General features: G+C 37.7%; 2 protein-coding genes across 4 annotated transcripts; one reads left to right on the top strand and one right to left on the bottom strand.

Moving 5' to 3' along the window:
• Window positions 1–1,336: 1,336 nt before the first annotated feature.
• On the bottom strand, window positions 1,337–8,909 carry LOC117293110 (glutamate-rich WD repeat-containing protein 1-like). The gene is made up of 7 exons (XM_033775327.1): window positions 8,654–8,909; window positions 7,710–7,796; window positions 7,017–7,207; window positions 6,044–6,251; window positions 4,117–4,259; window positions 2,877–3,074; window positions 1,337–2,515 (listed from the first exon to the last, which is right to left on the bottom strand). The coding sequence occupies exons 1-7, from the start codon at window positions 8,874–8,876 to the stop codon at window positions 2,183–2,185; spliced, it is 1,383 nt and encodes a 460-aa protein (XP_033631218.1). The 5' UTR covers window positions 8,877–8,909; the 3' UTR covers window positions 1,337–2,182.
• Window positions 8,910–9,043: 134 nt separating this feature from the next.
• Window positions 9,044–13,804, top strand: LOC117292800. 3 transcript variants are annotated; one of them, XM_033774963.1, is made up of 4 exons: window positions 9,044–9,104; window positions 11,361–11,438; window positions 12,396–12,471; window positions 12,718–13,804. In XM_033774963.1, exons 1-4 carry the CDS (start codon window positions 9,085–9,087, stop codon window positions 13,051–13,053), a joined length of 510 nt encoding a protein of 169 aa, XP_033630854.1. In that variant the 5' UTR covers window positions 9,044–9,084; the 3' UTR covers window positions 13,054–13,804. The 3 variants fall into 3 exon arrangements, with proteins under 3 accessions (XP_033630854.1, XP_033630852.1, XP_033630853.1); XM_033774961.1 differs by having other exon boundaries at window positions 12,715–13,804; XM_033774962.1 differs by having other exon boundaries at window positions 9,051–9,104; window positions 11,364–11,438; window positions 12,715–13,804.
• The last annotated feature ends 2,266 nt before the right edge of the window (window positions 13,805–16,070 follow it).

The raw sequence follows: 16,070 nt of genomic DNA, 5'->3' as shown, positions 1-16,070 counted from the left end.
AAGATATTTTAAAAGAAGAATATAATGATCCACATAAGTATCACTCGAAATTGCATGGTTTTCCTTTAACCTTGTCGACAAACACGGTCGGCCATTTATGGATAAATGGCCGACCGTGTTAGTTCGCAAAGTAAAAGGAAAACCACGCAATTTCGAGGCAAATGTGTGTGGATCATTGTATTCTACTTTTAAAACATCTAAAAATTCTTTCTAACCATATGCATTTTATAACAAACGGTTACCAACGCTTTTCAAAGACCAACTCGACCGATCCAAGGCAACGTGTTCCTTTAAGGTAAACTTCATGATTTGAATTGTGAGAAAATTTGCAAGTTATTTTCTATCGGTCGTTGCATGTTTTGTTAAAGGCGGTGGACTTTTTTGGTAATTACTCAAAATAATTATTAGCATAAACCTTACTTGGTAACGAGTAATGGGGAGCTAGTATAAAACATTGTGAGAAACGGCTCCCTCTGAAGTAACATAGTTTTTGAGAAAGAAGTAATTTTCCATGAATTTGATTTTGAGACCTCAGAATTAGATTTTGAGGTTTCGAAATCAGGCATCTGAAAGCACACAACTTCGTGTGACAAGAGTGTTTTTTCTACAATTATTATCTCGCAACTTCGACGACCAATTGAGCTCAAATTTTCATAGGTTTGTTATTTTATTTAATGTTGAGATGCACCAAGTGAGAAAACTGGTCTTTGACAATTTTCCAATGTTGACACATTGGAGTATTTTGAATGAGCAGTCTACCATACCGGGCAAAATGTCTCATAATTGAAAATAGCTATTATTCCAAACTGCAATGGTCGATATTGAATGGTCAGACAGTTTGAAGGAATGACTGTGTACTTGCATTAATATAATATCACGATGGTTGGCATACTTCGTCTATCATTCAAAACCACTGTGGAATATATTAATAAGGGAATCAATGTGTGGTCAAGAGGTTTTCAACTAGTGGTTTAATCTCAACGAGGCTTGGTTCTTGATAATTTTACCGAGACGAACCCATTCATAAATACCTTTTCGGCCAAAAAACATCAACACTTTTGGGTCAAAAAGTAAAATAAATGCAAAAATTATAATTGTTCAATTGATTTCTTTCAACACAACACCCCTCCAGCTATGAAATGGTAAGGCCCAGTCAAGGCCCTCGGGTAAACAAATCACTTAAGGGAATGCTGTGCGCGTCGCGCGTATCGCGTGATGTGGCACAACTGTTTCAGCCGTTGCTCTCGACCAATAGGAATGAAGAAACTGTCTTAAAAGCACAGTTGCAAGCTTGCATGTCACGCCCATGTTTCAACACTTTTTACTGGTTATACAAAGATTTATACACGCCCACGTGTCGCGCTCTCCACCAATAGGGTTAGCGAAACTGTCAGGTATTTATGAATGGTCACTAACAAAAAGAAACTTCCACTACATGAAAGTATATTTAAGGATTGCTTTTGTATCTTTATTGTTGAAATACACCTGTGACCCTTTGACAAATAATGGAATCGAAAATGCATAATTTTGTAGCTGTATGCAAGATTCTTGACAGCAAAAAGTCAAATTAAAGAGAAAATTTGTACAATAAAGTTATACATGTATATATATATATAGTGAAAATATCTTGTATCAACAGACTTGTGTTATCATTTCTTGTCTGTTTAACGTAACAAGTACTTGTGGTTTATGATACTAAAAATGAGCGAGACAAAAGACTGATTGCATCCTTGAGAGGCTTCATGCAAATTGGGTTTGGGAAATTTGGAAATGTTTGCATTCAAGATGCTCTGTGGTGCAATCTTAGGCCAATGAGAGGCATAATTCATAAAGAAACAGAGAACAAAAAGCCTTCAAACTTTTAGCAGTCGAATGTGGGCCATATGGGTTGGGGCAATACTTTAATTAACTAAAACAACATTAAATTAAAAAGGTATGTGAAGTTGATTGCTTGCAATACATGTACTCAAGGTTTTATTTACAGAAAAATAAAACAATCTCAGAAACGTTTCAGTGAATAATGGTGTCATAGGGAACAGAGTTAATAAAAGCTGATATGCCCTACTGGGGCAAGGCTTAGAAAATCAAAGGAAAATAAATATAATGATGAAGGGCATGATTATTTATGAACCAGGTTTTAATCTATTGGGAACGCAGTGGGAAGTCTTGTTTATTTTTCAACCTATACACTAATAGTCTTGAATATATTAAATCCGCTATGAGCCGTACTGATAATCATGCCAGGTATCTGGGGATGCCAATGTACTTCCTTGATATCACTCTGGCCCTGGTGGATGAATAACAACTGAGGGGGTATATTGTCGAATCGGGACCCCTCCCCGTCCTGGGCGCCCTCTGGGGGACCTTCTTGGTCCCGCTCCAGTGCGAGGTCCCAGATGGTGAGCTGATCATCGGAGCCTGATGCAGCAAAGACTGTGCTGTCCCGGGGGTTCCACTCCACTGATGTTATTGGACCTGAATGGTGTTTGAACTTCGCAACAGGGGGTGCCTTTTTCTAAAGAAGATGGAAGTACAAACAAAATTGTTACTTTTTGGTTTGTGTTGCTGGGAGAAAAAAAAATTAAATAAAAGATGCAACAATTTGTCACTCAGAAACTATTAGAGTATAACCAGCATTCTGTGGATGTTTACCTCTTTTATTTCATCCTTATTTTTAAATTTAATTCAATGCAACATTTATTTCCATACCCACAATAAGAAAAGACAGAATCATTTGGACAAAAAAGTTGAATCGTTCAATGCAAGCAAATTTCGATACATTTAGAAGAATAAGTTATCTAAAATAAAATATTTTAGTCATTCTGTTTTCGCCAGTCTTGGGCCACGACCAATTATCATTTTTGTCATGGCCTTACCTGAAAATGCCTCAAGTCCCAGATGTTTAAGACCCCATCGTCCCCTCCAGACACGATGAAGGGATCTTTCCTGTTCCAGTGGATAACATTTACATCGCTGCTGTGCGCTTCTTCCATCGTTATCATACACGCCTTGCTGGGTGCCGCTCGCACGTCCCAGATCCGCAAACTTTTGTCGACGGAGCACGAGGCGAATACCTGAATATGAGAAAAGTGAAAAAAATATTTTTTTTAATTTTAGCCTGAAAACTTACTAAATATCAAGTTTATACTACAACCATTTCCCTCTGAAATGAAGTCATATTTGAGAAAACCGTTTTTTGAAAACCTAGAAAAGGCAACAGCTGATTTTAGCTGCCACAACCAAAAATTAAGGGCAATGTATTTACATACTGAAAATTGTGGTTTTTTCTTTTTTTTTTTACTTCTTTCTACTGACTCACACAATGGATTGAGCCCAAAGCACACAAGTAGGATTTGAAACTTTGCACGGTGAGGCAACATTAGGACTAGATAGTTCAGTTTGAATAATGCTGGCACATTAAAGACACTGGACACTATTGGTAACTGTCAAAGACCAGTCTTCTCACTTGGTGTATCTCAACATTATGCACAAAATAACAAACCTGTGAAAATTTGAACTCAATTGGTTGTCGAAGTTGCAAGATAATAATGGGGAAAAAAACACCCTTGAACACGAAGTTGTTTGCTTTCACATGCTTCATTTGGAGACCTCAAAATCTAATTCCGAGGTCTCAAAATCAAATTCGTTGAAAATTACTTCTTTCTCGAAAACTACGTTACTTCAGAAAGGAGCCAATTCTCACAATGTTTTACACTAACAACAGCTCCCCATTTAGCTTTATGCTAATAATTATTTTGAGTAATTAACAAGTGTCCACTCCCTTTAAAGGTACACGTTGCATATGGTCCGAAAGATATTTTCAAACTAGAATACAATGATCCACACAAGTATCACTCGAAATTGCACAGTTTTCCTTTTATGTCGCCAACTAACACGGTCGGCCACAAAAATTATCTATCTAACCATTTGCATTTTTCATAACAAACGGTTTCAAATGCTTTTCAAAGACCAAATTGACCGATCCAAGGCAACATGTTCCTTTAATCCGCAGGTCGTAGCTTCAAATCCCAATCTTGTCAATTCATCTCTGTTCAATCCCAAATTAATTTCCCAAGTCAGTTTCCGTTGTGACTTATTAATACATAATGCTCTTACATTTTTCTCTGTTGGTGACCATTGTAAATCTTCTACTGAATCAGTGTGTGCCGAGTAGGCCCTCTGGTCAACGTGCCATTCCCCGCCTTCCTGTAACTTCCACAGATGGATATTTTTCCGGCAATCTCCTGTGATCAGATTTCCTATTGGCGAAAAATAAACAAATTATTTGAAATGGTTTGACAGGGCTCAAAATTTACACCAGACCGCAGACCCCAGGCCTGTGTTTTTAGCATTAGGAAAGTAAATTTACAACTTGTCTTGCTTTTGAATACGATACCTCACCTAATCTTTAATTTTAAAAGTTATTTTCAATGATTGACTTTGAGTGTGATACATATCTTTAATTTAAGAGTAATAATAATAGCTACTTCTAATTCCAATAATAGCGCGTTTCAGAACTTAAAGACATATCATTTCGCTTTACAAAAATAAAACATAAGAGCAATAAAATTAACATTCAATCAATACACAAATAGGCATCACAAGCATAAAAACCCATAGGACAAATGAAGTTAATCTGTTCTTAGTACTGGTTCAAATAAAAACAATTTAATTTTTTGTGGATATAAATTTATTTTCTTTTGATAAATTACTTTAAAGAGGCATGATAGTTGGCCCTTGGGAAAAAAGTACAGAAAATGTGAAGAACAAGGCCTGGAGTATACTTTTACATAACTTTTAAAGACTATTGAACAAGGGCAACAAAAAAAAAGAAACGGAAATCTGATTAAAGTAAGAAGAATATCATGCTTGATAATAGAATAAATTTCATGTTGTTTCAATTCATTTAGTAATTTCACACTAAAAATCAGTTGAGTACATATTTCCAAAATGCACATAAAAAACAAAATGAAAGAGATACAAAACTCTAATTACAGATTTATAGAATATGCTGAACATTCGAAAGACATGACAATGGCACACCAGAAGGATAAACAAAAAGTAACAATAACTGTTGAATTGTAAATTGAAGTAAAATGGGTGTGGAGTGTAATATAAAGATACAAAGAGTGTAAAGATACATGCAAAGTCTTTCAGCGGCTAGACTGCAATAGTATTGAGCACAAATTCAATTCACAACTGCTTCTAGGTAGACCATAGCATAGATTGGTATCGACCCATGACCTTTGCATTTATAGAGCAGATGTCTTACCGCTAGTAAAAATCTTATGTGTTAGCAACGGGTACTGCATCGATTTAATAGATGTTCTTTTTGGATCAGGGATAAAGAATATAATTTGTTTTTACTCCTACATCGATGTGTGTTTAGCGCTGTATACTCAGTACTTCTCCAAGCTCTGTTAAAAAAGGGTGGGTTAGTAATTATGGGCCCAATTTCATCAAACTGTTAAAGACCCTGGACACTATTGGTAATTGTCAAAGACCAGTCTTCTCACTTACTGTATCTCAACATATGCATAAAATAACAAACCTGTGAAAATTTGAGCTCAATTGGTCATCAAAGTTGTGAGATAATAATGAAAGAAAAAATACCATTGTCACACAAAGTTGTGTGCTTTCAGATGCTTGATTTCGAGACCTCAAATTCTAAATCTGAGGTCTCAAAATCAAATTTGTGGAAAATTACTTCTTTCTCGAAAACTGCGTCACTTCAGAGGGAGCCGTTTTATACTATCAACCTCTCCCCATTACTTGTTACCAAATAAGGTTTTATCACTAATTATTTTGAGTAGTTACCAATAGTGTCCATCGCCTTTATAAGCAGAAAATATTGCTTGACAAATTTCTTTGCTTAGCAAAAAGTGAATTGGGCCCAAGCCACAACAATGCAAACTTAACATTATTTGGGCTGATAACCTGATTCTGCCAACAGTAACAATACTTTTCTGTGTTTAGCGTGTTTTTGTGCTTACAGGCTTTATGAAATTGGGCCCATTTATGTAAAATACTACAGCAAACCTACCTGGTGTTGTCGGACACCAGTCCATTGCAAAACCTTCAGTCTGATGCCCAGTGAATGTGAAGAGAGGTTTATGCGATGCCTGCCTCATGAACCGTGCCATGCGCTGTGCATTTCCAACGGCCGACAGGGCCTCGCTTAAATCCCACAAGTGAACTGAACCTGTATCCGACCACGTTGCAGCAACTTGTTTCTGTCCAATGGTGGTACTCTGTTAAGAAAAAAAACCAGGAGTTCAGTGAATGAAAAAACAAACACAGGGCTTGAAATTTAAACTGGGCTGCTTGCCCTTGGCCAGTTATTTTTAACATTTTTACAACAGTTAACTCACGACTGGTCTAGACAAGCAGTCGTGTACCAACACGCCTCAAAGGAACTCAGCCATTTCATTTCATTTCATTTATTCTGGTTGTGAATCCAAGGACTAGCCAAGAACCCAATGGAGAGAAGACAAGGAAGGAGTTTCAGTTTTTATTGTGGGAGGAAATCCCCAGATAATTATTCAAGGGACTAAAACCTAATCCACATAGTGCCCCGAGAGGTGGCAGGGGAGGATAGATACCACTACCCTAACCCTAACCCTAACCACTACCCTAACCCTAACCCTAACCCTAACCCTAACCACTACCCTAACCCTAACCCTAACCCTAACCCTAACCCTAACCCTAACCACTACCCTAACCCTAACCCTAACCCTAACCCTAATCCTAACCACTACCCTAACCCTAACCCTAACACTAACCCTAACCATAACCCTAACCCTAACCCTAACCCTAACCACTACCCTAACCCTAACCCTAACCCTAACCACTGCCCTAACCCTACTGCTAACGCTAACCCTAACCCTAACCCTAACCCTAACCCTAACCCTAACCCTAACCCTAACCCTAACCCTAATGCTAACCCTAACCCTAACCCTAACCCTAACCCTAACCCTAACCCTACCACTACCCTAACCATAACGCTAAGCCCTTACTCTTATTCTGTTGATTGCTCCAAGGTGTTTCAGCATGGCCGTCTCCAGCTCCGGCTTCTCATCTTCATCTTCGCTGTCACTGTCTGAGTCGCTCGAGTCTTCATCGTCCGATGCCTTCTGCCGGGTGCGATTGAGATTACTCATCTTCATGACGATGAGATTGTTTAGATGAGCCTTCTCTGCTTGAGTTCCTTGTGGAGAGTAATAAAAAAAGGGGAATACATAATTTATGTGAAATTACTAATAAAAAGGATCTTTATTGATACTTTTGGTATACTCTTCTGCCCAATTGGCTCTTCCTACAAATTACAACAGGAAAACTATGATCCAAAATTCAGGAGGTTTCTCAAAATGATGGCTATTCCACCTTTTAATACCATAGAAGATAAAGATTCCAAGGAGCTCCTGGAAAGAAATAGGTCCAAGAGGTAAGAGCATGGATTATATTTATCTGGAGAGAATAACAACTTTTTTGCTGTTCAAATGCACATAGACCAAAAATTTGTCCTCCCTCCTATGATGAGGCCATTGCCTCTGTTGCCATGGTAATGGCCTTGGTACCCCTTCAAAAGTTCCTTTATGATTTCCAACAGGAAGTGCCTATTGCAAAATGAAAATTTGCCTTCTCAAAGATGCAACGCCAGGCCTGATGATGTGAATGTTGAACTGTACGATTTCAGTATTCGTTCTTACCAGCCACTGTGAATGCTGTGTGTGGGTAGGATTTACGGTCATCTCCCAAGGTATCTCTCAGAATATCAAAGCTCAGACACGGTGCACCTGTAACAAAGTAGTCAACTATTTAACAAGGCAAAGTAAAGAACAACCCTTTATCTTGTTTTCTCTTTACATTCAGAAAGTTGGTCTTTTTAGTTATTTTTGTCATTAATTAATATGTGGCGGTCTGACACAGCATTTTATCCAGAGAATAAATGATCAGTGATTTCTGCTCGTAAACATTTAGTCCTGTGTCATAGATCAACAACAATGTTTAAAAACACTGTTTCACAAACAAATTAATAACAGATTAAATTAATACATGAACATAACAAAGTTACGTGGCCAAGCTGATCAATTTGGTGATACAAGTGGAGCTAAAAATAGTTTGTAAATATTGAAAAACATCCAATCTGATTCTGACAATACAATTTTATTTGAAATTTCTCAAAACCATGACAATTCTTTTTTTGGAGCCATTGGACCCTTTCGGTTCAGAAAAAAAATTAAAGTTCACAGATTTACAAATAACTTACAGGGTTTACAGAAGGCAATGGTGAAAGACTTCTCTTGAAATATTATTCCATGAAATGCTTTACTTTTTGAGAAAACAGCAAAACAATATAAATTCTCGTTAACGAGAATTACGGATTTATTTTAAACACATGTCATGACACGGCGAAACCTGCGGAAACAAGGGTGGGTTTTCCCGTTTTTTTCTCCCGACTCCGATGACCGATTGAGCCTAAATTTTCACAGGTAAGAAAAAAATTCAGTGGTTTTGGAGTTAATTAACGGCGGATAAATTGGTGGCGACGTCCGGAAGATTATCCTTAATAATTTGTGGAGGAATAAGAACACATCATGGAACAACCAAACATCTATTGTCCGTAAACTGGGCACCTGCACACAAACCCTACCTGTTTGTGCTTGATGATACATGTGGTAAGCGGAGTCATCTCGAACAAGCATCTCCCCTTCGTTGAGGGAGTCACCAGGAAGAAAGACTCTCCTCTCCCCATCACCTTCCCCTTCCGAGTCCTCCATGTCGCTGTTCTCAGGGTCGCCGACAACCTCCATGATCTCTTCAACTTCCCCCGAAAACGGGGCCTCTTCCGAGGTGCTTTCCGAGTTAGAAGCCATGCTTGCAAGCAAAAATATATTGAGTAGTCAGACTTCCTGCACTCTTTACGTTCAAATTAGCATGAATGACGTCTGAGAACTATGCTGAACTTGTGTTGACATTTTTCGCACATGTTAAAGGTCAATGACCTCTTGAATTATGGAAAAACAAAATAACAAACTCGAGAGGGCGCTGTTTGGCTGACTGAGGATCGATGATCGAGCGAAAATGACACAAACAAAATCCAGGTAAATATGCCTCAGACTTTGACTGTAATTTCCATTTTTCATTGTGAGTTTTCCTTTCTCCCCGTATAATATTAGAAGGTGAAAAGAGTTGATGGGTTTGGGACACCGTGGAAATGGAAAGTGTATAAAAGTTCAGTCACAAACACGGCACTTTAACTTTAAGAATCATGGAAACAACAGTTGAGACTGGACTCCTATTTTTCTAGAGACTGAGCCCTCTCGATTTCAATCAAGTCGGAATTTCTCACTTGCTCAACACAATGAAAACCATGCATACATTCGAGCCAAGTATTCAGAATATATTTCTATATTGTCCATTCTGTATTTCTACTTGAAATTTCAAAGATTACTTTTGTAAAATGTAAGATATATTTTTTGGGCCGAACAGAAAAAAGGAGGAAGACACGACAGAGTCCCAGAGAGTAGAGACAGATTGAGATTTGTTGAAAGTACAAACACACAGGGCTTGTAGTTTAGTACAGGGATAACTTTCCGTATGGCGCCACCACTTTTTCACTCATTTTTACAAAAAGGGATATATCAATCAGGTAAATTAGATACTATATTATTTTATTGCGAATGAAAAAGTGGTGGCGCCATACGGAAACTTTTCCTAGTACAGACACTGACAGACAGAGGGTTCTGAGGTGGGTCCCTGAGGTGTACTGTTGGTGCTGTAAATTTGTATGAAAGGTCATTGCATTTTGGTAATGATTTCAAGGTCTTTAAATATTAATAAGCAAAGGCAGGGCCAGGGGGTGTACAAAAAGTGTTTTTTACCCCGAATTTAGTAACGAACGGAAATATCCGCCATGTTGTCTTTCAACGTACTTGGACGATTCCATTACACCGCAGGGGTGATACAATATGCAAGTTGATTATTTACCATTTTATGTGCCTCTCACGTCCCCATAAAGTTTTTAAAAATATTATATTTACACCTTCCCTTTTATCAAATTCCAGAGTGACGGCTTAGTTACAAACAAGAAAGAAGAAAAAAAACAGCAGCTAAAAAAAACACTAAAAAAAAACAAACTCATCCCTCAGAAATTACCCATGCCACTTGCGGTGTAATAGAATCGTCCAAGTACGTCGAAAGACAACATGGCGAATATTTCCGTTTGCTACTAAATTCGGGGTAAAAAACATCTTTTTTTTACAGTTAAAAGAACAAAATTTTGAACAGTTTAAAAGTGATTTAGATGCATATGACTCTTGATGCATATGACTCTTGTGCATATATTTAATGGTTGACTTATGTTTAAAAATTGGGGTCGTGAGGGGTCGTGAGGTTTCGGTATTTAGTGCGACCGAAGGCAGGTCCGTGTTCTAACTGTATGGAGTGTACCTTAATAAAGGTCGTAGACCAAAAATGACTGCTACAATTGTCGACAGGTCGACGCCCACTTATGATCATCTGCATCTTCTAATACTACACTGTGCCGAAACCGGCATGGTTGCTGAGATGGCCTTTAATTAAACTGAAATTGAGGTTGGATGGGAAACGGTTGTTTTGCTATAACATTAAAGGTGTTATTTTATAGACATCTTTAAACTCTAGTGCAAGACTCATACTTTACATGCAGGCAACCGAGGCAATGAGAGACTTTCTTACGCAAGGTGGCAGCAGACTTTTCGTGTAAATTTCCATTGTTTACGTAGTTCTGAACATGCGCATAGTTCTGAGAACAATGGCTTTACTGGGTAAGTCTGCTGCCACCTTTAGTCCCAGAAAGTCTCCTACTGCCTCCGTTGCCCCTGGTCATTGCCCTGATACCCATTGAAATATTCCAATAGAACATAATTTACAATTTCCCCATACATAAAGGTGCCCAAGGTTTCAGCTTGGATTGGGTGAAAGGGTGTTCAAGTTTGCCGGGAAATAAAATATAAAAAACTGGGCGTCCAAATTGTTCACTTACAATTCTGAAATGCCAGACAAAACAGGGTTTCCAAGTTTACAACAGGGTGTCCAAAGGACACACAGACATCACTATGGCTAACAATATGGGGGTGCCCTTTACAAAGTCCTTTACAAAGTAAAAAACACCTTGGTGCCCTTGCCCTAAAAACAATAGCGAAGCTCAAGTGCTGTTCTCAAGACTTTTTTTTTGTTTTACTTTTCCCTTTAAGTTATAAAGGCCTTGCATCCTTTGGTAATTTGGCACTATATAAATCAAGTTATTATTATTATTTTTTTATTTGTGAAGAAAATAGAGATGTGAGAGATTCTCTATTTTTTTAATATACTTTTAGCAGGAAAAGAAATCGTGACCTGGAAGAGGAGACAGACCTCTTACCTTCACCTAAGAGAAATGACTTCAACCTAAATAGGTTTGTTATTCACATCTTTATATTTAATCACAATTTTCCTTTAAAAAAATATTTTATACTAGATGTATCTAGCGTTCTACCTACAGTGGTCGGTGCCAGAAAACCCGCCTGGCACTCAGGATTCCCCAACCACCACTGGAGGAATTTCCTCGGTTTCCGACCACTGTACATTTAAACAAAATTTGAATTACACTTGCAATTTCCTTTCGACGTAAACATGGTATCCAAAGCATTTATTTTTTGTCACTTCTTCGATTTGAGTCTATTATATGAATATCATGTAACTGATCCATCTCGCAATGGTTTCCAGAGAAACATTTTTCCACCAGTCAAAAAATCCTTGGCAGAACCCTTGATGTTTTGTATTTTGTATCTTTTTATCCTTTGTGATATTTTTTTTCTTTGTTAAGTATTTCAACATTTTGAAGTGTTTATAAATCAATTGTATATAATGATGTATGTCCTGTCTTTTAAAGTTATTTGTATCTTATTCAACATTTTAGCTAGCCAGCCGTGTTTTGCACTGCCAGTTTTCTGAAAATATGTCCTATTTTTTTAAGCACAGCTTTGTGGCTGTAAACCAGGCCATGACTTGCTTTTGTTTAAATTGTATAAAACATGTGCTGCATTATTCCGTTTAAAAACAATCCTTTTGTTTTTGTACTTCTCTGTGATAACTTTTGCATTGCTAATTGTATTTTAATCATAGTATTTTAAGGTTTTTCCTTTCATCCGACTATACTTGGACTTTGATGTTGATTGTCTTTGTAATTATAATGTTTGATTTTGTACGCATGTAATTTTTAACAATGTCAAATGTTTTTAAACCAAAGTAAAAAAAAACACAAATATTTCAACTTATTTTCTCTGTAAAAACACAACATCTTTGCTGCGTCCACCAATCAGTTTTTCATTTCTTTTAATAATTATGACAATTAATCATTTCTTTGTTTACAGTGCTCTTCTTAGCAATAATCATTTAAATGGTTTAAATGGAACTGATGAATTGGACGACTCAAGAAGATATTTACAGGTAACGTAGATTTGAATCATCATTCCCAATTATTGAACCTAATTTTTGAAGTCTGCAAGAGTTCAATGACTTTGTGAGCCTTACCTGCCTCCAACCCCTCATGCCTGACAAAGTCCGAAAAAGCAAAACAAATAAAACATGATTACAGGTGTTTTCCTTGGAAAAGCGTATAGCTAATTTTTTCCTAAAGTAATATCTCCAGTGGTGTCGAAATGACCTTGACTCAAATTTCGTTTTCTGCAGCAGAATGGCGCTTGCTTCAACGGCCAATCAGCTGCAGCCGCTCAACCACACTGTTCATCGGATCAAAATCTCGCGTCTTCCGTTCCACCACACCACGTCAACGGCCACTTGCCATCGCCGCACAATAATAATCCACAACATATAAACTCAGTAAACATAGACTCCTCCACATGCACAGCACTCAGTAACCTGAATCTCGTCTCCGGGGAACACGGGGATACGCCCAGTGAGGAACCCACGGGTGAATGCGCCCATTACGAGACGGTCAACAGGGTTCTACGTAACGCCCACTTTGCAAGGCTAGAAAGAATGAATGGTACGTTTAGGGAAGACACATAACCATCATTTAATTGGGGGTAGAAATGTAGACTTTAAAATCAAAGTTAGAATCTAGACTAGTGCAATCTGGTTTGGGCATTTTCATGCAAGGGCGCCCTCTATGCAAAGATGTGGCTGCTCATAGGTCAACGAACACGTACAAACTAGCTGAAGTAAACAACTATTTTATCTTTCCACCCAAAAGGCACACAGAAAGACAAATTATGTTGCATTAAATGTTGTAGCTACGATGGGAGGTGGTGGGCGTGCCTGCTCAGGAGGCACAGTGTTTTCCCAGCACTCGGAGCAAAATACATTGTGCCGTCCAGTACAGATTTCAAAGTGTTGTACATTTGTACATTGGTCTGAGACACGATAGTAATCAAATGTCACAGAGAAAGGAGACAGTCAAACTAACTTTAAACTTTCAAATGTCACAGAGAAAGGAGACAGTCAAACTAACTTTAAACTTTCAAATGTCACAGAGAAAGGAGACAGTCAAACTAACTTTAAACTTTATGCATGGCCCCAAAAGAACTTGATTTGTCACAAGTTGTTTCTTGTTGCAGGTAACATAAATATTTATATGCGTGGCTTCGAAATGCTTTCCTTAAATCCACAAAAACTAAAAGAAGACCTTAGTACTGATGATTACAGTTTGGGGCAATAGCGACGATGGTCTTTGTTGCCTCAAGGGTGCAATTTAATAGAGCTGATAAGCACACAAATTTGCTTAATAGCATGACATTTTTGCCATGATAAAAACATGATTTTCCAAAAAATTTCCACACGATTTTCAGGATAAGCAAAAAAAAAAGAAAAAGCTAAATGCCAGTGACAGGCAATATGCAACAAATGAAAATTTCATGCTAAGCAAATGTGTGCTTAGCAGCTGTATGAAATTGGGTCCTTGTAACAGCAGGCCTGGAGTTGTGTATGAATCGGGTTCACTATAGCATTCTCTTCAATATTTTAACACTTTTCTTGTGTTTATGTTTCGTTTTACTGTTGTGTTGTGTTTATTTAATATACATACATGTAACAAAGTATTTAAAGTTTTACCAGCTCCCATTATCCACCCCTAATAGTGGTAATGTGTACATAAGATAACTGATTGTGAATATCAAACCTAATACAGCCTAACTATTTCCATATTTATAAAGACATTATTTACTAGTTATTTTAAATATTTGTTACAGTTATAAATTGTGCCTTTAAAGGCAAGTTGCAACATTTCTTTGAAATGAAAGAGAGGGTAGAGAATGAAAACTTCATTACAAAATTATGGTTGTTGTTTCATTCATCTCATAGCTCTTTGACCCATTGTTGGTATTTTTTAAAACTAGAAAGCTGTATTAATTCCTACTTTTCTTATTAAAACCATCCTATACACTGGCACTACAGATTGCCGCAAAGTACCGTACCTTCTAGGCTAGCACTTGGGTGCATGTATTTGTTTTGTTCGTACAGCTGACACTGTTACCACAGAATGCCACAAAGTACCATACCTTCTAGGCTAGCACTTGGGTGCATGTATTTGTTTTGTTCGTACAGCTGACACTGTTACCACAGAATGCCACAAAGTACCATACCTTCTAGGCTAGCACTTGGGTGCATGTATTTGTTTTGTTCGTACAGCTGACACTGTTACCACAGATTGCCGCAAAGTACCATACCTTCTAGGCTAGCACTTGGGTGCATGTATTTGTTTTGTTCGTACAGCTGACACTGTTACCACAGATTGCCGCAAAGTACCATACCTTCTAGGCTAGCACTTGGGTGCATGTATTTGTTTTGTTCGTACAGCTGACACTGTTACCACAGAATGCCACTAGGTACAATTGTTTAAAATACCAGCATTGCTACTTGCCATGATAACGTTCCAGTAAAAATAATCAGTACCTTGCTAGAGGTGCCCTTTACTAGGGAAAGCCGGTCTTGTCTGTATGAGAACCAAGTACAGGTGTATCAGGGCTGCTTTGAAGGTTGTAAGATATTTCGCCAAGATCGCTGATGTTGTACCATGCCTTCAATACAATTTAATTATTGTCTAGTTGTATTTGTTATCAGTGTCACACAAGCTTAAGTGGGATACAGAAAAGTAAAGCACCTCTGCATCCTATATCGATCCAACAAGGCAAAAGGGTGAGTTGGATATGGGACGCAGAAGCGCTATATTTTTCCATATTTCACAAGAGTGTGAAGCGCTATATTTTTTGATGTTTCACAAGAGTGTGCGTGATGACAAATTTATCTTCCAGCAAACTTGACGTGCATCTCAACGCAATCAGAGCTGTTGGAACAGCTGTACTTTTTGCGTATAGCTTAGAATAGCGCAGCTGCGCAATACACAGAGTTAGAACAGCACAACACATTCAACATGAGTTTATATAAAACCTCTTGTTTGTATAGGTCAACCAAACAGAGTCAAGGAGCCAAATTGGCTTGAAGATAATTCCTGCCTTGCATGCTACCCTGTCAATTCCATTTAAAAAAAGATAGTTTAATCTGATTAGTTTTTGAAAAATAGGAAGCATAGCATAGTTTGCATGTCTAATTGATTAAAATAAAGTGATCTATTTGATGGGAAAAGTTGCTCTTTATATACAGTTTGTTTGCATATAAAATGTTCACACAAAAACCAAAACTGTTGTTGGCCGAAGTAAAACACAAAAAGTTAACTACTTGTAAATGAAAAAAAAATTCTGTCCAATCGACCAAAAATCCGCCCAAAATGACCCAGGCGTTTGAATTAACAGTGGATGTGATATTGATAAGTCAGACAGTAGGAGGGTTGACTGTGTATTGTGTATATGCATTGACCACATGATATCATATTGCAGGCTGGCATAGTTTATCTATCATTCAAAACCATAGTGGTATGGGTGATATTGAATGGTCAGATAGTAGGAGGGTTAGCTCTGTACTGTATCAAACCAAAATGTCTGATATATTGAATGACCAGATATTTGACTTTGTACTGTGTGGTATGGTTCACCACATGATATCATCATGCAGGCTGGCATAGTTTACCATTC

This window comes from Asterias rubens, chromosome 7 (genome assembly GCF_902459465.1).
Source record: "Asterias rubens chromosome 7, eAstRub1.3, whole genome shotgun sequence".
NCBI lineage: Eukaryota > Metazoa > Echinodermata > Asteroidea > Forcipulatida > Asteriidae > Asterias > Asterias rubens.
Note: the sequence above shows the minus strand (reverse complement) of the source record. Positions and strands in the feature narration are given on the sequence as shown.